This window comes from Ambystoma mexicanum, chromosome 6p (assembly GCF_040938575.1).
Source record: "Ambystoma mexicanum isolate Mex_15411 chromosome 6p, UKY_AmexF1_1, whole genome shotgun sequence".
NCBI classification, from domain to species: domain Eukaryota; kingdom Metazoa; phylum Chordata; class Amphibia; order Caudata; family Ambystomatidae; genus Ambystoma; species Ambystoma mexicanum.
This window is the reverse complement of record NC_090935.1, coordinates 1,247,187,002-1,247,209,709: the sequence shown is the minus strand read 5'-3', so window position 1 is coordinate 1,247,209,709 and position 22,708 is coordinate 1,247,187,002. Positions and strand designations below refer to the sequence as shown.

The window sequence follows — 22,708 nt, the reverse complement described above, 5'->3', positions numbered from 1 at the left end:
GCTCCCATACGACCCACTGCAGATCCACTCCTAGGTGTCCCACTGTGATATTGCCAGAGTGGTTTAGCTCTCATGTGCCCAGCTGAAATTATGCCCTGCTGTGTAATCATGGACATCCCACTTTAGGTTTGCCCAATTGTGATTTTGCTGATAGGTGTCCCATCATCAGTTTTCCCCGGCTGGTATTTTGCTCACAGCTACCTTTCTGTAATTCTCCTCCTAGGTTTTCCAACTGGGTTTCTCCACTGGAGTGATTTCAGTGCACTGCTTCCTTGGTCCTACGACTTTCTGCTCACATTTGTCTCCATTCAATATGATTTAGGACTACACTTTGCATGCTGTACACTGGTAGCAACACCAGCCCTTTTCAGCGAGCCTCAGGACGTCGCCTCACAAGTACCTTACCTGTGTTTTACTACTACCATGGTATTGGCATGGCCACAGTGGATAGATGGTTGCCTGTAAATAGCCATTGCGGTCTTCCCTAACGGCTCCCCCCACTAAAGCGCTCGCATTCTTTGTCGTCCACACAATGCTCATACCAAGTGAACTACCCAGATATGGTAGTTGAACAACCCTTCCAACTGAGATCAGAAGTTTTCATCTTGCCAACCAACTTATGTTATAGTCCTGACCAAAGTATTCTCGCACTACAGGCACAGAAGACACTCTTCTGTGCATCAATGCTAAAGTGCACTTAATACAAACTACCTAGAAACAGATGACATATAGTTCCCAGGTACTTCCAAAATGCATGAACATTTCCTACCTTACCACCCTCACAAAACCCAGACATTACAAGTTCGTACCTTTGGTGGTATCATTGCAGGTAAGTATAATTTAAAAAAAGACTGCAGGGGTGTCCCCCGCAACACCCCCTCAATATACTGTGTGGTATAGTGAGCGGGGTGTTGCGAGGGACACCCCCGCAGCACACCCGTAAAAAAAAAAAATGAAAAAAAACGGGGGCTGCGGTGGTATCCCCCGCAACACCCCGTTCACTATACAACACAGTATAGTGAGCTGGGGGTTGCGGGGGACGCCCTCTGCAGCCTCCGTTGTACGTGTGTTCACATGAAAAAGGTGCAAACTTTTGGTAGTTTGCACCTTTCTGATGCGCATGTTCCGACCGCGGCCATATTAGCCGCGGTCGGATCACTCGGATTCGACATTACGTTGAGATTCACCAGAGTGCCAAGAAACCATGCAAATGGCTGCAGAGTTTGGTATAAAACCAAATTAGTTAACACCTGATGCCTAGAAGCTTCCATGCTTTATTTCCCACCTTCAAAATTAATGCCTCTAACATCCTAATATGATTTCACTTTACACCTCACTGCATTCAGTATATTTTTTTCAGAATAAAAACTGTGTAGAAAAAGCAATGACGATATGTTTGCGTTATTGGAATCCAACGTAGGATAACTAGCCAGTTTGAGAGCATGATCTTTGATTTTAACTTTACCTTTTGTTCACAGCCATCACTAACACTGAAGGTGTTGTCTTTGTCAGTGTTGGCCTTTTCCCCTGCGTTATGGTAATCCCTAAACATAAGTCCTTTATTCTCTTTTTTTCTTAGCTCTTGACATGCGGCAGTGTGGAATTTCCAGTCGAGGGGCCCATGCTTTACTGGATGCCTTCCAATCCAACACAACTCTAATGGTACTGGATGTACGGAGAAATCCATTAATTGGTACGTGTAGTTAATGTATAAAGCTGCTGCGAATGACTGCTTATTTGTCTCGATTATGGCTTTAAAGAAATCGGTTTGTTAGACTCTCTTCATTGAAAGGTGTCTATGCTTACTATTCCTGTGGCCCCATTTGAAGATGGAAGTCAAATGTAATCCGTATTAAAGGCAGATTAGACTGGCATAGTTGTCAAAAACGTCCTTTTTGCTTCGGAGATGATTGCCAAAATCCGTTAAGTAGAAGACCCCCAGAGACTATCCACTGAAGCCATATTTGTATTTCTCCTCAGAGGCAGAACTAGGACCAAAGGTAGAGAGGACGACTGCACAGCTGGGTCTTGTTCCTCGGTGCTACAAAGCAAGATGTGCAAATGTTTACCTCTGAGATGTGGAACCTCTGCTTGATAGAGGAATGAGCTACAAACATGGTTTACATCCTACTATAGTCTAGGGTTTTTGGACTGAGTATAGGTTTAGGAGAATATGTACATGTGAGTTTGTATAATGTACCAGGCACAGGTATGGTTCAAGGCCTTCGGAGAAGTACTATGTTTGTTGTTCAAAGATTGCCAATCTTACCCAATGGCACGAGTTCACATTCAGTAATTGCCACAAAAATGGAACAACCAGAGGAAACCAGGAGACGGCCAAGAGTCCAATCATGAAGAAGAAATGTCAGACATTGAACAAGAAGGCAATGTCCAGAAGCAAAGTGCCCAAGGAGCACCAACTCTCTAGTTTCTTAATGACATGCCCGAGATCAGTGAATTTTGAGCAGAGGCAAATCCATTGTCAGTTGCCTGTGTTGAAGCACAATTGTCACTATTTCCATGCTGGTTATTTTTGCATGTCAGTTGGTGAGGTTTGCACACCTCTGCCATCAGGTTTTCCGTGTATTGCAGCTTGGTGTCTTCTATGTTTTGCAGCATATCCAGATAATTTCTGCAGATTTCTGGATTGGCTCACTACTTTCATGCAAGTTGGAGGCCTCACACACTGTCGCGTCTCACGTGTAGAAACCTATTCCATATAGCATGTCTTTCTGCTGCTGACAGCAACCTTATTTTTAAATAAAATGTCTTTTCACTGGCATGTCATAAAACACTAAACTATAACACTGTTCATATGCAAACGCAATGTTCTAAACGGGAACTGTGACAATACTCAAAACGTGAAGGTTCCATGTTGTTTTAGTGATTCTGCCATTTTAAGAATAGGCCTCGTTTCTGCAGCATCGCAGAGAGCTTGTAAAGTTGCCAAGTATGTGGCTGGGTGAACAGGCAGCGCAAATATTAATCATATTAGTTATTATTACAAAGATGAAGATCCTGCTATCCTCTCTCATGAGGTTTTTCCAGGGAAGTCGAACACACAGAATAATAACTGATGTTTTATGCAATAACCAAACGGAAACACAATAACTATAAAAGATGTCCTGATGTGAATTAGGCCTCATGTTGAGTCACTGCCAAAATACTGCATCAAGCTTTGAATCTACTGCCCTCTAGTGTAGTTTTAGGACTGTCTAGTTTATGACAGAGTCGTCTGATAGTACAAAGAATGCAAGAAATTAGTTCTCAAAAGTGGGGTTTCTGTTGCTCGTTTTTTCTATGGTTGGTCTCTCTCTCACTCTTTCTCTCTCTCTCTTTCTCTCTCGATGAGCGTTCTGCAAACTGACAGTTTCTGTCCTTGGTCTAGCTAAGCAATGGGGTTTGTAACACGTGATAGTTGCAAAAGATATGTTTCACAGTGAGGAAGCTACAAGTCCTCGCATCAGACTAGAGTGCCACTGTCTGGTGTCATGGGAAAGGATGCTTGTGTATCTAATATTGTTGCCAGGTGCTGATTTCACTTTTGCTAATTAGCTGATTCAATCATCTGCTGGGGGAGTGGATTTGGAAATGTCACGTGTAATGTGCTAACCAGTAGATTTTGGCAATGTATGTCGATCTCTAGGTTTGTAAATGGTGAGAGCCAGGAGGAGATTGCATTTACTTATTGTCTGGAATATTTTTGTAATTTAGTGGTTTCTGTCTATAAAAACTGTAACCCGATGTGGGTGTGTCGGGAGTCATCAGCCTTTTAATCACTTGCGACTGACTGATCTCGGGGCCGATGACTGCATGCATTAAAGAGTGGTCTTTCTGCAATTTGTGCATCTTGTTATTGTTTCCTGGATTTATTTGGAGTCAAACAGCACTTCAATCTACTTCAAAAGGTATTATTGAAGTCAGGTACACTAGACTGACGCTAAGTATTAACCTACAATGCGGTCAATTTAGTGCATATTCACACTTAGAGATACTTATCTCCTCTGTTCCCAATCTATAATTCCCTGCTCAGACTCAGATTCAGATGGTAGTTTTTCCAGGGCCCCCATCCTTTTCCATATTTATTTGTTAATCATCTTTTTCGATAACAATACTTTGTACCAGATGTGATGATTCACTAGGTGCTGTCACTTTTCCCTAGGGGGAGCCCCTTCCCATGAGGCTAGGGAGGTAAGGTCACTACTGAGTAGCCCCACAAGGGGTGGTTTAAATGCGGAAGGACGTCATGGGGAGGAACTACCCACTTTGCGAAATGTACGACCACCTAGGGTGTATGCCCTGAGTTGACATCACACCCCCAACATTCTCTGGCCCTCCCGTCTAGCACAAACCCCTTTCTTCAGGATAAACATATTTACTATTAGAATACCTTCAGCACAGCCGAGGTAGAAAAGACTAGGATGAGGAAGCCCACAGAAGATGTGAAAGTACTGGTCAGGCAAATACTGGCACGAGGTTGCCCCGAGGAGGCATCAAGATGCAAATGTTAAAAGGAACATAGGACTTTCCATCAGGGAGGAGCTGGCAATAAACGTATAAGAAGAGACAAAGGACTATATCAGCTGTCAAGCCCAGCTGGGTCAAGCCAGCCCCCGAGAAGTGAGAGGCCAAGAAGCTGCCAAACGCAGGAGTCCAGAAGCGGCGAAGACCAGAGATTGGAGGACGCAAGTGGGAAGCAGAGAGTGTCTCCAGCAGGCCTAGCGGCAGCATATCTGAGGTACAGTGCAAGAAGGCGGGGCAGTGGCGTGACCTCCCACAGGGGGTGGACCGTGTGGTCCCACAACAACGGTGAGACTGCAGGGAACCGACAAACGTGGAAACGCTGCAAAGCCACCGAAGACCGCGGGAAGCAAGGAAGAGAAGGATGTCAGTCCCTGAAAGAGTCACCGCTGTGCAAGCAGCTCCCATCAGGTAACAGGAGGCACAGGCGGACCGTGGGGACAAGGGAAGAGTCGATGGGTCTCAGCTTCCAGCCATCAAATTGGCAGAGCCTGAAAGTGGGCCAAAAAGGGTTGTGGACCATGTAACAAATAGAGAATGCATTGAGGAGTAGTTACTCACCTCAGTGGAGACAGCGAAACCACTGACCACCAGAGAAGGATCGGGACCCTTTAATGAATAAAGAGTGCATCCGAGGAGTATTTGCCCGTCTCAGTGGAGACAGCAAAACTACTGGCAACAAGAAAAGGGCTGGGGACCCTAGAACTAATAGAGAATGCATCGAGGAGTAGTTACTCACCTCAGTGAAGACAGCAAAACCACTGACCACCAGAGAAGGATCGGGACCCCATAACGAATAGAGACTGCATACAAGGAGTACTTTCTTGTCTTTTTTTTAAACACTCTTTATTGGCATTTGCAATAAACCAACAGGTAAACAATCCCAACTTCCCCTTCCTCTCCCCCTTCACCCCTTTTAACCCTAATCTCCCTAACACTTGACCGAGTATCCTTTGACCCCTGTAACAACTCCTCCCTGTCTCCTCTTCACCAACCCCCCTGCCCAACTTTCCCCTGAATAGCAGACGGGGCGATCATACGTATTCTTTTGGAGTTCTCTCTGTGGCATATCTCATCCCCTCTCTCCCCTCCCCTCTCCACTCCGTGCCGCCTCCTACCCCTCCTATGTCTCATGGTGGCCTCAGATCTTTCAACAACTGACCCCAGTCTGCTGTTACCCCTTCTTCATCTGTCGGGTCTCGATTAGCCTTTAGAATCTCCAGACCCCCCGGCCATCCTTCCCCTGACTAGCAGACCAGGCGATCGTACGTATTCTTTGAATGGATTGTGTCCTCCAACATATTCCACATCTTTGACATGTAATGTCCCCAGCTGTGTACTTCGGAAGTTTTTTGGCAGAGGGTGTCCTGCGTCGATGGTGCCGGGTCAGTGTCCCTCGAAGGCCTCCTTTGAGGGCGACGTCACCGGATGTTATAAATAGGACACAAGGCGCCCGAAGCCTAAGTTCGGTTTTTTCCACAAACTTGTTTTCTTTGGAGACTCGGCGCGCCTTATGTATTCCTTGTGAATGTCTTCTTCTTCAACCCCTCCGACTCCGAGGTCTGACTTCAAGACTTGCCGGGACTGCAAGTCGATTACTGACCCCCATCGCATTTGTTTGTGGTGCTTGGGTGAGAGTCACGACACCGACGTCTGTTCCAAATGCCAGTTGCTAACTGCTAAGGGCTTGCAGGAGCGCAAGGGAAAGCTTCAGGTAGGTTGGGGTTCTAAACCCAGTAAGTCCCATGAATCCACGCCCAAGGGTATGTCCACCGACGATTCGAGGGGCTACTCTCTGCGCCGGAAGGAGTCCTGGGGGTCTCGGTCCCGGAGTGGTTTTGGCCATTCGTCCTTCTCGTCTTGGCATTCCAGGAAGCACCGTCACCGGTCGCCTTCCCTGTCCTCCTGGGATGATGGAGCTGTGAGTAAAGTGATATATCCAACTAAGTCCTCGACTTCAGAGGAATGGGCTGCCTTCAGGGAGCAGATTTTGGTGATTTTTCAATCGCAGGGCACATTTCCGTCCGTGCCTTCTAACGAAGCCGGCAAGGAACGGTCTCGATCCGGGGCTCGTACGCCTTCGGGCTCGGGTCCTCGGCACGATCCTCATCAGGAACCTTCGAGGTCCCATTCGGACAAGGCTCAGGATGGTTCGCAAGAGACGTGCTTCCAGGTCTCGGTCCTCATCCCCAGCAAGACCGCAGAAACCTGCTAAGGGCTCGAAGTCGGCTCTGTGTCCGTCGAATACGGACGTCGAAGCTTTGCTTTCATATCAGCCGTCAGCACCCTTGTCGACGCCAAAGCCATCCGTGCTCTTGACGCCTTCGGGACCTTTTGGCTGGAATTTACTGCCAGAGATCCCTGGTACTTTGGATCCTCCAAGGAAGGCTACTTCCAAGTCTGTAAGGTCTGTTATGGATGCCAGACCCTCAGCTGTTCCGAGACAGGACTTTTACCTCCCTCTGGATGACATCTATGAGGAGGAGGAGAGATCTGATTTAGATCTTGACGAGGTTGAACCTGAGGTGGCTCCTGTCTTTTCAGGGGCTAGCCAATTGGAAGACTTGAAACAATCTCTTCATGACGCTGGTGGCCTGGACACTTCGTTTGAGGTGGAATTTGGCATGCCCGAGCCTGGGGCTCATGCAGAGTCATACAGGAGATTTATGGCTAGAGTAACTGAATACCTTGGTTGGTTCAGTCCTCCTGAAGCTTTTATTCAGGATGACTTAACGGACATTTTGGATCAAGGTCCGACCTCTGGCCCGGTGTTGCTATTTCATTTAACCTTACAGAAAAGGGTGGCGGCTGCTTGGTAAACCCTCAAATCTCTTCCGGCAGTTAACAAATCATTAACTAAGAAATACCGCCCTTCCGGTAGCGACCCCAGCTACCTTTCATCTCACCCTACTCCAGAGAGTTTGCTGGTTCAGGCGGCTACGGCCACCTCGAGGCAGGCGGCGTATCCTACCCTTCCTCCTGATAGGGACAACAAAAGCTTCGACGGGTGGGCACGCAAGGTGTTTTCTGCGGGGAGTATGTCGCTGAAATCAGCCAACTCCACTCGTGCCGTGGCAAGATTCTCACACTCTCTGTGGAACTGTTTCTCTTGCGGTTGAGCATATTCCTGAGGGGGAAGAAAAGGATGGGTTCCTTGCTCTCGTGCAAAATGGCAAGGATGCCATGTGTGAATCCCTTCAGTCGGGTTTGGACACGGCCAACAGTGTTAGCCGGTCCATGGCTGTGAGCACTGTTATACGCAGATTTGCGTGGTTGCGGAAGTCGGTTTGCTACGGATGTGCAAAGCCGTCTTTTGAACATGCCCTTTGATGGCGCGCATTTGTTTGGCAGCAAGGCTGACGAGAGCCTTGAGAGGTTGCAGACCTCAAAAGCTGCAGCAAAATCTTTAAGCACAGCTGTGCGTTAACCTCCACCTTTTCGTCCCAGGGGACAGCAGTGGAGGGGAGGCTCTTTAGGTTACTACTCCTCCTTTTATAGGACGAGAGGAGCCGCCAGTCAAAGGGGTCAGCGAAAAAGTACCTGTGGTGGTCGAGGAAATAGAGGTGCCAAAGCCACTCGGGCAGCTACCTATTTAACTTGAGAAACGGCCGCAGCCGCTCCAAAACAGTCATGAGGCCATGTTCCATGGTTCGCCGGTTGGGGGCAGACTGTCTCAGCATCTGGAAGAATGGCGAGCCATTACTTCGGATGCGTGGGTTCTGGACACAAAAGCCCACGGCTACTGCCTTCGCTTTCTAAAGCGGCCTCACGACAACCGACTAGGGAATCTCTTTGAAGCTTCCAGATCCGCTCCTTGTGCTGGAAATCTTGACCCTGCTAGAGAAAGGCACTATAGGACTGGTGCCTGTAGCGGAGAGGAACAAGGGATGGTATCCCCAAATTATTTGATCCCAAAGAACAAACCCCTCAGGAAGGACAAGTTCAAAATGGTTAATCTAGTCCTCCCGGCCCTTCAACTTCAGGATTGGTTGGTGTCTCTGGACCTACAGGATGCTTACTTTCACGTCCCGATTCAACCCAAGCACAGAAAGTACCTGAGGTTTGCGACTGTCGACTCGCAATTTCAGTTTTGGGTCCTGCCATTCGGATTGACCTCCGCCCGAGGGTCTTCCGCAAGCTAATGGTAGTGGTGGCGGCGTACCTCAGGCGAGGGGGGATTCATGTCTACCCCTACCTGGACGACTGGCTGATCTGTGCGTGTTCTCCCGAGCAAGCATTGGATCGCCTCGGTCTCACCTGCTGCTCCCTCCACATGCTGGGCTTCTCCCTCAGTTTCAAGAAGTCACATCTGACACCTTCCCAACAGCTCTAGTACATCGTGGCTGTGTTGGACAAATCCTTGGGGAAGTGCTTGCCTCCCGTGGTAAGGGCTCATCACATTGTGCAGATGGTGGACAAGTTTCAACATGCCTAGAGTCTCCCAGCTTTCGAAAACTTAAGGTTGCTCGGCCTCATGGCATCCTGCATATTTCTGGTGCCAGAGATCAGGCTGAGGATGTGATCCCTGCAACGATGCAGATGCAGTGGTCGTAGTTGTCAGGCAAGATGTCGGATCCCATTCAGATTCCACTCTCGGTCTCCCAGGATCTTCTGTGGTAGGCCAACAAAGGGAACCTGATGAAGGGGGGAGCGCTCATGCTGACAACTTGACCACCAGCGATCGTTGGTCTCCGTCTGTTAGAGCTGAGGGCCATCAGGCTAGCCCTGAAGGCTTTTCTGCTGTCTGTGCAGGGGAAGAGTGTCCTGATCATGACGGATAACACAGTGGCCATGCATTACCTCAACAAAAAAGTGGGGTTAGGGTCACTCCCGTTGTGCAGAGGGGCAATGCAGCTCTGGTTCTGGGCAATCCAGCAGGGAATTTCGCTCTCGGCAGTTCATCTGGCCAGAGACGAAAATGCGGTGGCAGACGCTCTGGGCAGGCAGAGCACGATCTCTCACGAGTGGGAGTTGGCTCAGGAAGTCCTTCTGGAGATCGTCACCCTTTGGGGAACCCCACAAGTGGACATCTTCGCCACCAGTGCCAACCGGAAGTGCGAGAGATTCTGCTCAAGGGAATTTCCTCCAAGAGGAGCCTTAGGAGACGCATTCGTAGTGGAATGGTCATTCCCACTGCTGTATGCGTTTCCTCCAGTCCCCATCATTCCTCAAGTGTTACGGAGGTTACGGAGGTTCGGATCCCACATGATCCTCATTGCTCCAGATTGGGCCAGGAGAGCGTGGTACCCGGACCTTCTAGAAATGTCCATCTGCCCTCCACGCCATCTTCCCTACTGAGAGGATCTGCTCTCGCGAGAGGGGGCCGGGAGTGTCAGGTTCTCCATCCAGAGGTCAGGACTCTCAACCTTCACGCTTGGTATCTGAAAGGTTGAGGTATAAGGATTAGGAACTCCCGGAGGATGGGACTGAGGTGTTGCTTTCGGCCAGAAGGCCAGCAACAAAATATCCCTGTACCGTTGCTGTTGGCGTAAGTTTTGCGACTGGTGCAGAGGACAAAATGTTGATCCTTTTCAGTGTTCCATTCCTATGGGTTTGTCTTTCTTGCTTTCTTTGGCCCGCAGGGGCCTTCAAGTGGGTACCATTAAAGGTTACCTGGCGGCGCTGTCCATATTTAAGCACCTGTCTGAAGAATGTTCTTACTTTAAGATTCCTTTGATTTTTCAATTTCTTAAAGGACTGACCAACTTGTTCCTGCCGTCCCCTTTCCAGGTGCCGATTTGGGATTTGAATTTGGTTTTGAAATTTCTAATGGGTGCTCCGTTTGAACCTTTGCACTCTTGTCCTTTGAGATTATTGTCCTTCAAGATATTGTTCTTGGTTGTGGTTACTTCCGCTTGCAGAGTGAGTGAATTGCAGACACTTTCATCTAATCTGCCCTTTACTGTGTTCCACAAGGACAGGGTTGTCCTAAGGGTACGTTCTTCCTTTCTACCTAAGGTAGTATCTGAATTTCATTTGAGCCAGAAAGTGGTTCTTCCTGCTTTCTATCCTCCTCCTCATCCTGGTAAGGAAAAGGAGCGGCTCCATAGATTGGACCCTAGGAGAGCTCTGAGCTTTTAAATTTCTAGGATGTCCAGTGTCCGAGTGAACGATCAACTCTTTGTGGGGTATGCTGATAACCGATTGGGCGAGGCTGTGACAAAACAGACCTTGTCCAGGTGGATTATCCTCAACATTTCTGAATGTTACCGTTTGGCGGGTAAGGACCCCCCCGGAAGGGTTGCAAGCTCATTCCATTAGGGGCATAGCTACTTCCACAGCCCTACAGTGGGGAGTTCCTATAAAGAATATTTGTGATGCAACCACATGGGCTTCTATCCACACCTTTGTAAAACATTACTCCTTGGATGCGCTCCATGGTCCAGATATGGCCTTTGGAAAGGCGGTTCTTTATTCTACCATCTAATTGGGTACTCTTAATTCTTTTTCCCTCCTCCATTTTCTTGTACTGCTTTGGGAGTCTGTCAAAGATGTGGAATACGTTGGAGGACACAGTCCATTCGAAGAACAAGTTACTTACCAAACTGGTAACGTGGTAAAAATAATCAACAAATACAAAATATAAAACGTTCTTTTCGATTGGATGTTCCTCCAACGTATTCCACATTGCCCTCCTAGCCTGCCCCTCTGGAGAATTTGCTGTGCGATTGCAGCTTACGTTTCCGCAAGGTTATGTGCAGTCAAGCAGGCATTGGATATGTGCAGGTCATACGTTATGGAGGAAAAAACAAACTGAGGTTACCTGCGCCGTGCGTTCTATTTCTAACATCCGGTGACAACGCCCTCGACGGAGGCCTTTGAGGCACATCGACCCTATGCCATCGACACAGGACGCCCTCTGCCGAAAAAGTTTCCGAGGTACACAGATGTGGGCATTACATGTCAAAAATGTGGAATATGTTGGAGCAACATCCAATCGAAAGAACTTTACCAGTTTGATAAGTAACTTGTTCTTCTGGAGTTCTGTCGGTGGCATATCTCATCCGCTGTCTTCCCTCCCCTCTCCTCCCCGTCCCGCCTCCTACCCCTCCTATGTCTCATGGTGGCCTCCGATCTTTCAACAACTGACCCCAGTCTGCTGTTACCCCTTCTTCATCTGTCGGGTCTCAATTAGCCTGTAGAATCTCCAGTTCCGCCATCCCCCATCTGCGGACATCCCCCTGCCACAGCGTTACTGATGGGCCTTGTGGATGTTTCCAGGCAATAGCCATTCAGTGTTTAGCCAATATCAGTAGGAACCTCACCAACTTATTCTGTGACTTATGACTCTTCCCTGCCGAAAGAATTCCCCACAGACATACTCTTGCGTTGCACTCCAGTCTTGTCCCTAACAATTCGTTTATCCCTTTGACAACCTTTTACCAGTATCTTGCAATAATTCCGCATTCCCAGACCATGTGCCAGTGTCCCGCTGGGCCCATCCCACATCTCGGGCACTCATCAATTAGGGTCCACTTCATTGCTCAGAGCCTAGTTGGGGGTCACATACACTCTGTGTAGCAAATTAAACTGAACCAATTGAAATCTAGTGTTCTGTGTCACCTTCTGGACCTGCTCCCAGATCTTTATCTATTTCTTTTCAGATATCTGGGATCCACCATCTGCTTCCCATTTACCCTTTTTTATTTTTATTTTTTTTAAAAAGTTTTTATTAATTTTATTCAAAGAATAACAAAACTTACAGTGGATGCATAATGTCAATCACAGATAAACATACATTGCTGTATTCAAGCCCACTGTGTCTCCCCTTCCCTCCCCCCTCCCCAGCCTACTCCCCCCTCATTTCCATTCTCTACATCTTGCGGTGGGGATTCCGCTTCAACAGAACTCATTGGGTCTCTATCACTTGGTCCATCATGCGAAGGCCCAAATAATTCAGCTATCAGTTGCCTCCAACCCTAGAGGGTTCCGGCTTCTTCTTCTGTCTCCCCTTTACACGCTTCCTGCCATACCACAGTTTCTGCCTCCGCCCACTTTCCCATTTACTCTTCACCTTAAATTCCTCCCAGGGTACCTCCTCTTGTAGGGCCCTATAGATGCAGGAGATTTTCACCTTTCCCCCTGCCTGCTCCAATAATACTTGCAGTACTGGGCTGCCCGTTGGTTCATCAGGTATTCCCTCCCATAGCTCCGCTAGTCTCTTAACTACCGTTCCATATGTCGGGAACAGTCCCTTTGGGAGACCATATATCACACACCATTCTGAGAACGTCAGCAGCGTCCCTCCCACGAAAAGGTCCCCCACCACACAGCAACCATCTACCTGGAGCCTCTGTACCCCAACCCTCCTGATAGCCTGCCTTATCTTCGGGTCCGAGCACCAAGGTAACGCCCCATTGTACAACCCCTTGGTTTGCCTCCTCTGGATGTACCTTCACCATACCTCTCTAGTCTACAAACACATTTGTCATCCCTTTGTTTCTGACCGAGTTCCACAACAGTTCCACCCTGTTCGGTGAGTCGGTAGATTTCCCACGAGCCCTTTCAGAACCTCTACACCTGCCTGCCCCCATTTCAACACCATCTGCAGTTGTGCTGCTATAAAATAGCCCTCATAATCCGGTAAGCCAAGACCACCCTCTAATCCTGTTCCACAGTAACTCCCCGATTCTACCATCCAACATTTAAAAAAATATCTTTTTGACCACATACGGTATATTGGTGAAGTAGTAGAGTAGTCTCAGGAGTACACCATTTTACATATTACCACCCTTCCCATTAGGGAGAGGAGTATTCCTTTCCAAAACTATACAGAGTTTCCTATTTTAGATAGCGCCCTCCCCGTATTGTGTACAAATGTTTTCTCCATTTCGTGAAATATACGGATACCCAAATATGTAAATGATTCTATCTCCGATTTTATCCCCCAGTCTGGCAAATCCAAACCCCCCCCCCCTTTACTGTCTTGTAGTCCTCCCAATGGGAACAGTAGGGATTTGTCCTTATTTATGTGAAAACCCAATAGTTTTCGAAAATTCCCCAGCACCTCCATCAACATTGGGAGATTATCCAGAGGATTGCCCATGTTCAACAGGTCATCCGCGTAGAGTGATAATACGTGTCTCACCCCCACTAAAATCCCAGCTTGTCACCATTTCCCTGCCAGTGGCTCCAGGGCCAGTGCAAATTAAATCGGGGGGACCGCTCCCCTGCCTTGTCCCTCTGCCTAGCTCCCATCGTCCAGACACCCAATCATTGGTCCTCACCACCGCTAATGGTCTGTTGTATAGTAAACCCAGCCATCTACGCGCATTCGTACCAAACCCATACCTCTCCAGCACCCGGAATAACCAACTCCATTCCAGGGAATCAAAAGCCTTCATGGTATCGAAAGAGGCTAGCGCCATTTCCCCCCTCTGGGTTTTGACTTGGTCCATTACATGATGCACTCTTCCATTATTCATTGTCGTGCTCTTCCGCCCAATAAATCTGCGCTGGTCTGGGGGTACCAACTCTGGAGCCACTCCCGCCAGCCTATTTGCCAAGATTTTCCCCAAAATGTTCCCATCAACGTTCAACAATGAAATGGGACAATGCGATGTGCTATCCAAAGGATCCTTCCCTTCCCTTCCTTCAGCAGGACTGTTATAATGGCTTCCCTCATAGATTTTGGAAGGATACTGCACTCAAATGCCTCCTCCTATTCCTTCTTGAGCCATGGGGCTAGAACGTCTAAATATTCACAATCAAATTCTACTGGGAGCCCATCACTACCCGGGGCCGTACCTTTCCTCATTGATCCCAAAGCCCAGCGTATGTCTTCCTCCTCTATTGGACCTTCCAATTCTCCCCTCCGGTCTGCCCGCAACCTTTGCAATTGGATCGCACGGATGACCTTGTCTGCATCTTCCTCTACATGTTCTCCTTCACTGGTATATAGCTCCCTGTAGAATTCCACAAACATCTTATTAATCTGTTCTTGGGTACTCACCGGTTCATCCGTTCCATCCCTGATTTGGCTTATAGTGCGGCATGGACATTCCCTGTATATCAACCAGGCCAGTAGTTTTCCTGCTTTGTCCCCTTCCCCATGTAATCTTAAATCTCATTTGCTACTGTCAAAATGTGCAAGGTCGACCAATGTTATGATGGCAGAACCTGGGCCAGTATGTCACCTGCCCTCCTCCTGCCGCTTCCTTATCCAATTCCGCCACTTGTTTTTCTGCCTGCACCAGGACTCCCTCCAACCTTTTTCTCATGCCTACTGTCGTGGAAATACAAAGCCCTCTTATAGTTGCCTTAAAGGCCTCCCATAATATCCCAATTTTTGCCACTGACCCTGCATTTTGCTCAAAATAGTGTTCTATCCCTCCCCAGAGCTTGTTCCTGAAAGCAATATCCTTCAGCGCCATCCCCTGCATGCGCCACAACCGTCACAGAGACTTCTTTCCCGTCCCCAGCAATCTCGTCACTAAGGGGGAGTGGTCCGATAAGGTGCGTCCTAAGTATTCCATCCCTTCAATTAGGTGAAAACTTTCCCTACCCACCAACAGATAATCCAAACGAGAATAGGACCCATGTGCCCCTGATTGATACGAGAACCCCCCTCTCCTCACCATGTGCCTCTCTCCACAGCTCCACTAGGTCTAGCTCTTCCATTACCCTGTGTAGTGCCGTCGTCATTTGTTTCTTATATGGCCCTGACCTTCCAGCACCATCCAAATTCACATCCAATTGGCAATTGAAATCTCCCTGAACAAAAAGGCCTTCTCTGTGTGCCTCTACCATTTTTAATACCGAAGGAAAATATTCCTTGTCATCGATATTTGGCGAATACGAATTTACTACACATATGGTCTGTCCCTCCAATTTTCTCAAGAGCACTACTGTCCTCCCCATCCTAACCTTTTCCACCTGTAACGGCACCCCCACCACCACCCAAATCAACACACCCCTCCCCTGCGATGACTATGAAGTACCAATTGCTTGCCCTCCCCATTGTCTCCCTAGTGCCACCAGGTTGGACCTATTTCATTGCGTCTCCTGTATCAGGGCTACCTGTATTCCCTGTCTTTTTAGAATGCCCCCCCTCTGTTTCTTTCGGATCGTTCCCTTACCCGAATATTCCATGTTGCAATCTTCAAATCCATGATCCCCATTGCAGCCTCCAGGCATAGCTTGCGGTGCCCTCCAGGTCTAGCAGATTCCGAACCTCCTCACATACCTTCCTTTCTTCCTCTGCTATTTCCTCTTCCTTGCTGAGGTTGACATTCCCATCTCTGGGTCCTCCTCTCTGTCTTATTTCCATTTCGAATGGATTGTGTCCTCCCATGTATTCCTCATCTTTGACACTTGTCCGACTTCAGCTGCTTCAAATTTTTTTTTCATCAATGGCGTCGAGTCGACATATATAGCAGGCGCAGCACTTGTTGGCTTCAGTTCCGTTTTTCTGTGACAGTGATAGCTTCCACAAAATTCGGCGTGCCTCATGTCTTGTGACGTCTTTGTTACAAATCCTCAAACATGCCTTCATCATAAACACTGACAACTCCGAAGTACGGCTTTAAAAAATGTGGGGATTGCAGATCGGAAAAAGCCCCTGATGGATCTGCACCGTATCTGCTTGTGGAGCCTCGGAGTGGACCATGACACCTCTGACTGCTCGAAGTGCCAGTCCATGACTGGGAAGCTGAAGGTAGGTAAAAACCCCTAAAATAAATCCCCTACCCGACTCATAAAACATTTGACTGACGAGTCGAGAGGAGACTCTCTTGGAGGAAGAAGGCCAAGCGGTCCAGGTTGAAGAGTGGTTCACACCACTCTTCTTCGTCCTCGAAGAAGTCAAAGAGAAGGCACCGTAGGTCGCCTTCGTCGTCGGACGCTTCCCCCGAATGAGTTGCTTGCCTTATCAAAAAATCCACTCCGGCCAAGGGGAAGCCTTCCGCGTTGAAAAGCTTAAGATCTTTGAAAAACAAATACCTAGCCATGCTACTACTGAGCCTTCGATGGAAGCCGGAAAGGAAAGGCCTCATCCTAAGTCTTGCGCGCCCTCGATCCCGTGAAAAAGGCCTGATCCACATTGTGAGCCTTTTAGGCCCCGATCCGATATTTCCTCGAAGGATCACTTAAGACAAAAGCACAAGTCCAGGTCGAGGTTGTCAACGCCATAGACACCCTCGACGCCGGCCTTGCCTTAGAATCCTGCCTAAACCTCAACATCGACGCTGAAGACTTTGACTCCTGCTGCGCCTTCTTTACTGGCTGTGCCGTCGACGCCGAACGCACCTCCTAAACCAATGACGCTGATGAAGAAAACCTTGATGACTACTTCGGCGCTAAAGCCAATTATGCCAAAATCTGTAATTCTAGAAAAGACCTATGTTCCACAGCCTAAGAAAGATTTTTTTTAAGTCTCTTAGTCTTAGTACAATTTGTGAAGAAGAGGAACGGTCTGATGAAGAGGCCCCATTTGGCCTAGAATATGGTACACCCAATGTACCAGAGAGCTTAATTGTGGAAGAGTCAAGGATGAAGGATCTTTATGAAAATGTGCAAACCGCAAGTGGGGTAGATACCTCACCTGAACTTGAATTTTGGAAACCAGAGGCTGGGGACCATGCAGATGCATCCTACATGCAGCTCATGTCAAAGGTGGTGGATTACATGGGTTGGAGTAGGCCGCCATTACCATATGAACAGGACGATATTACCGACATTCTTGACAAAGGTCCACAATCGGAACCCATCTTGCCTTTACATTTAGCCTTACAGAAAAGGGTGGCCAGGAACTGGGAAACTCTGGAGACCAATCTGGCAGTTGATAAAAACTCAACTAAAAAGTACCACCCTTCCAGTAGTGACCCCGTCTACCTATCGAAACACTCCGCTCCGGAGAGCCTGGTGGTGCAGGCAGCTACTGCAACATCAAAACATGCAGCGTACCCTACCACCCTCCGGATAGGGACGACAAACACGTAGATGGATGGGCAAGGAAGGTATTCTCTGCAGGGAGCATGGCAATAACATCTGCCAACTGCAATTGTGCCCTGGCAAAGTTTACCTTCACTCTATGGGATTGCATTTTCATGGTGGCAGAGCACATTCCCGAAGGGGCTGAAAGATACGTCTTCCTAGCGATTGTTAGAGATGGCAAAGAGGCCATGTGTGAGTCTCTTCAGTCAGGTTTGGATTCTACGGATAGCATCAGCAGAACCATGGCTAACAGCACCGTTATGCACAGATATACGTGGTTGAGAAGGTCAGGGTTTGCACCTGATGTGCAATCTAGGCTTCTCAACATGCCTTTTGACGTGTCTCACATTTTTGGCAACAAGGCTGACGAGGGCCTTGAGAAGTTGCAGACCTCAAAGGCGGCAGCCACATCTTTAGGCGCCGCCATTAGGCAATCTCAGCCTTTTCGTCCTAATGGGCAACCTTGGAGGGTTATATCTTTTTGCTACTATTCCTCAGTTGGAAGGGCAAGAGGAATGTTCAGTCAAAGGGGCCAGAGAAAGTTTCCTCGTGGTGGACGAGGTAGAGGTGCAAAGCCAGCAACAGCCTCCTTACCATTGCCCACTGCATCAGCCGCCACAAAACCTCTCTAAGGTATTGAGTCACAGTTCACCAGTGGGGGGCAGACTATCTCAGCTTCTAGAAGAATGGCGAGACATTACTTAGGATGCTTGGGCTCTAGAAACCGAAGCCCATGGTTACTGCCTTCCTTTCATACGGAGACCACAGAACAATCCACCGGGGAACCACTCTGAGGATTCCAGATCCGCTCCTTGTGCAGGAAATTTTAACCCTGCTAGAGAAAGGTGCTATAGAACCAGTACCTGTAGCGGAGAGGAATAAGGGTTGGTACTCCCCTTATTTTTAATTGTATATATTTTATTTAAGTATTTTTATTGGCATTTTCAAGAAAAAACATTTTTAGCAATGTCAACTACCCCTTTCACTGAGGAGCGCAGAGATAGCAGTATTGGATAGGTTGTTCCTATCAGTAGCCACAATGGGTAGGTCTAGACTTCTTAACCCCGTGTCAATGTATGTCCAAAACCTTTATGTTCTGTGTGCACCACTGTTACACATAGTCGATTTTCAAGAAGGAGAGTACTTCTCCCAAGTCTGCATAGAATGTTGTAGAGTCCCCTTGGATCCTATATGTGATCCACTCTGATACCAGAATGTCCCAAACTATCCAGAGCCATCTGATTTGTGAGGGTGTGTCCTTTTGCTTCCAGTGCTTTGCAATGACCTTCCAGGCTGCTATCGACAGTGTCATCAGGGCTTTCATCTGCGGTTTTGGGGTGTCTTGTTGCTCCCGTTCTGTCAGGCCACATAGAATCTCCCCTAATGTGAGAGGGCATACTCCCGGAGCTATCTGCTGCAGAGACCCAGCTACTTCCTTCCAGAATTCCTTAATCTTGGGGCATCCACACCATGTATGTTCCCAGTCCCCGTCACCCTCACAGCCTCTCCAGCATTCCCCTGAGGTGGATTTGAATTTTTTTCAAAGTATGCTAGGGGTATAATGCCATTGGAGCGTCATTTTGTGCCATGCCTTCCGGGGTTTGTAGGGACCTAGTCAGCTTTGGGATGTTCCTCCAAAGCCTCTCCCAGGACTCCTCAGTATCGCTTCCCCCAACGTACACTCACATGCTATCTGATAGGGCCATCTCTTTGTATCTGCACATTCTACGAGTAAAGCGTATAGATCCGCTATCAAGTGTTTTTCCCCTGTATGCGTTGTGATGAATGTCTCAAATTTGGTTAGAAGCAGGTCGCTGCCTGCTTAATCTTAATCTCTTTTTGGCACAGCCAGTGTCTCAGCTGAATATATTCATATCTGTATTTCTCTGAGAGCCTGACCTGTGTTTTGCATTCTTCAAAGGTCGTGATTTCCCCCTCCCAAACCATGTCCCGGATCTTCCCGCACCCACTCTCCTTCCACCTCCTCAAAGACCTTCTTTCAATACCTGGGGAGAAGGCAGGGTTATCAAACATAGGGGTGAACGGGGAGGGGATAGTAGACATGTGCCCTCTTCTAATCTATCTGTCCTAGACCTCCTACGTAGCCCAGAGTACCCTGCTTTGCCTTGCACTGGGAGGCCTGTCGGTCCCCTGCAACCACAATAATCCCTCCAGAGAGCACCCAGCTACTGCTCTGTCCATCCGGGCCCATATTTTTTCTATGCTCCCCAAAAACCATTACTGCAATACTCTTAACTGGACAGACTGGTAATACCTTACTAAATTTGGCAGCCTTAATCCCCCCCCCCCCCTGTCTCGGGGACATTAGGCGTTGCAGGCCCACCCACTGCCGTTTACCTTGCCTGACTGACAACTTCACCCGAAACACCACCACACGTCCCACCAGATTGGCTCAAGCCGACTGCCTGAAGGTGCCCAGGTTCAAGCTTCAGAAAGCTGGAGGCAGCAGCTTCCCTGTGCTGGCCGCTAAACTGTGTAACACTTTACCTTTGACGCTAAGATCAGAACCCTCCTTCCACCAATTCAGAAAAAAATTCTAAAACATGGCTTCTCTCAAAAGAAGACTAAGAACCTTCAGATACACCTAAATAATAGTTACTGTAATCATTGCCTCCTTTCTCCTCACTGCAAAGTCATTTACAACTATTGTACCATATGTAACTGTAAACAACTCATCTTGTGTCATTGCATATGCAACAATTTGTGACTGTAAATAATTCATGTGTTCCTCCTGTATCATATGTAATTGTAAACATTTTGTCATTGTAACCAAGAAATGCGCCCAGATGCCCCAGGGCTCGGTGCACTATATAAATAAATAAATAAATAAATAAAATCAAATATGAATCTGGAGATGATTGAATTCATCGTCCTAAAAAATCCCATTGGAACCGCAATAGGGAGGGCCTGGAATTTATATAGCAGCTTAGGGAGGGCCACCATCTTTATCATATTTATGCGTCCCAGCCAAGATATTCGGAGTAGAGACCACTTGGCTAGGTCTGCTTTCGTCTTTAGAATGAATTCTGTGAAGTTTGCCTTATGCAGCTCTGTATATCTCCTAGTTAATTTGATTCCCAGGTAAGTTATACTACCTCCTGCCGGGCGAAAGGGTGAACACTTATGTAGGATGGAGGCCATCTCCACAGAAGGGCCTATCTCTAGCTGTTCAGATTTGCCCATGTTTATTTTCAGCCCCAATATTCCTTCTTGCTCCCTCAGCATCTTGGCTAGGATGGGGATGGAGGAGATTGGCTCTGTCAACGTCACGAGCATGTTGTCTGCATAGACGGCTGTTTTGTGCATCTCCCCTCCAAATGGGACCCCTTTAATTTCTTTGTTTTGTCTGATTGCGGCCAGTAGGGGTTGATTGTAGATAGCGTATAAATAGGGGGAAAGCGCGCATCCCTGTCTCGTTCCCTGGTCTATCCTTATTGGATCGGACGTCTGTGCATTTACTGCCAGCCTGATCGCGGGGGTCCTATAGTTTGCTTCAAACATTCGAATAAATTCAGTGCCAACTCCCATCCGCTCCATCTTTTGGAAAAGGTAGGGCCACTCCACCCTATCAAGCGCTTTTTCTGCGTCAAGAGAGATCAGGGTGGCTGGGAGTCATTTTTTTGTCTAGCTTCTCCAAGAGATGGCTCACACTTCTTGTAATGTCCCATGTTTGTCTCCCTGGGATAAAGCTTGATTGATCTAGCCCTATGACTCTTGCCAGTACTCTTTCTGCTAGAATCCCAGTGTAGATTTTGACATCAATGTTTAATAGCGCTATGGGCCTTTAAGATCCACAGTTGGTGGGGTCTTTGTTGGACTTTTCAAACAGTACTACATTTGCCTCGGACATCGAGAGGGTCACTCCCTCTCCCTTCCAGAATGAGTTGTGCAATCTAGTGAGGATGTTTTCTAACTCCTTGCAGTATGCTTTATACAAATTCCCTGTGTAGCCGTCAGGGCCTGGTGCCTTGTTGGGTGGGAGGTTCTTTCCACCTCCTCCTCTGTGATTTCCCTGTCCAGATGCTCCCTGCTCTCCTCTGTTATTTTGGTGAGCTTTACCCCGTCTAAGAAGGCTTTTATCCTAGTCTCATTTGGGTGTTCTGAGGAGTAGAGTTCTTCGTAGTATGAGGAGAAAGCTTGCACTATCTCGTCCGATACAGTAGTTATGGCCCCATCCGGCTGCCTAACCCCCCCCCCCCACGTGCCGCAGCCCCCTCTGTTGCTTTAACATCCTTGCAAGCATCCTATCTGCTTTGTTGGCCCCTATGTTGTATTGCTGCCTAAGTTTCAACAGGGCTCTCTCCGCCTTGACGGATCTGAACATGTTAAGCTGTCTCTGAGTTTCTTTCACTCTGTTGGCCTTCTCGCTATCCATACCCCCTGCTAAGTCTTTCTGTGCCTCGCCCAGTTTTACCTCCAGGTCTTTTTCCATTCTGTCCTTCTCTTTCCATCTAGCCGCTCCCAGGAAGATCAGCTCCTCCCTCAATACCGCCTTAAAGGCATCCCATACTGTGCATAGGGGGACCCTCCAGCCCGTCGTTTAGCTTAAAGTAGTCTGCGATTTTGCCCCTTACCGTTTCCTGTACGACCCTGTCTCTAAGCATTTCGCTTGGGTATCTCCAGGACCATAATGAGATATTCGGTTTAAGTCCTCTGAGATAGATTCACATGGGTGCGTGCTCGGATAGGGCTATTGGGTCAACCCTGATAGCTACCAGAGCTCCAAGGATTCCAAGGGAGCCCCATGCATAGTCGATTGTGACGTTCGATGTATACAGGAGTAGCACGTGTACCCCGTTTCCCGTCCCTTTCTCTCTCGCCATAGGTCTTTCACTGCCATACCTGCCAAACAGTCTCTTACAGATTTAGATGGGTGTTGCCCTCTATTTGTGGCCAGCCTGCTTCTATCCCTTGTGGCTCCCATGCTATTTTGAAATCCCCTGTAAGTATAACTTCTCCTTCCGCAATTCATTCTAGTTTCCTTAGGGCAGGGAGTAAGAACCAGTCTAGGCCCGAGTTAGAGGCATACATGGTGACTATCGTAAGCACTCTCCTTTCTATCTGGAGTGCATAAATATATATCTGTATATATCTGCATTCGGGTCTGTAACTGTTTTCAACACCTTTTCCTCTAGGGAGTCCTTCAATCCCACTAGCACCCCCGCTGTCTTATTCTGTGTATTCGCCTGGTAGGGAAAATTGGTGTACATGCAGTTTGTCGCCAACCCCTTTC

General features: G+C 48.0%; 1 protein-coding gene across 1 annotated transcript in view; it reads left to right on the top strand.

The window, feature by feature from the left end:
• The window catches only part of CEP78 (centrosomal protein 78), a 1,593,497-nt gene that overhangs the window by 760,088 nt on the left and 810,701 nt on the right, over window positions 1-22,708 (top strand). The window contains exon 7 of the mRNA XM_069625901.1: window positions 1,580-1,693. Within this exon, the coding sequence (XP_069482002.1) occupies window positions 1,580-1,693 (114 nt within the window). The remainder of the gene's footprint in view (window positions 1-1,579; window positions 1,694-22,708) is intronic.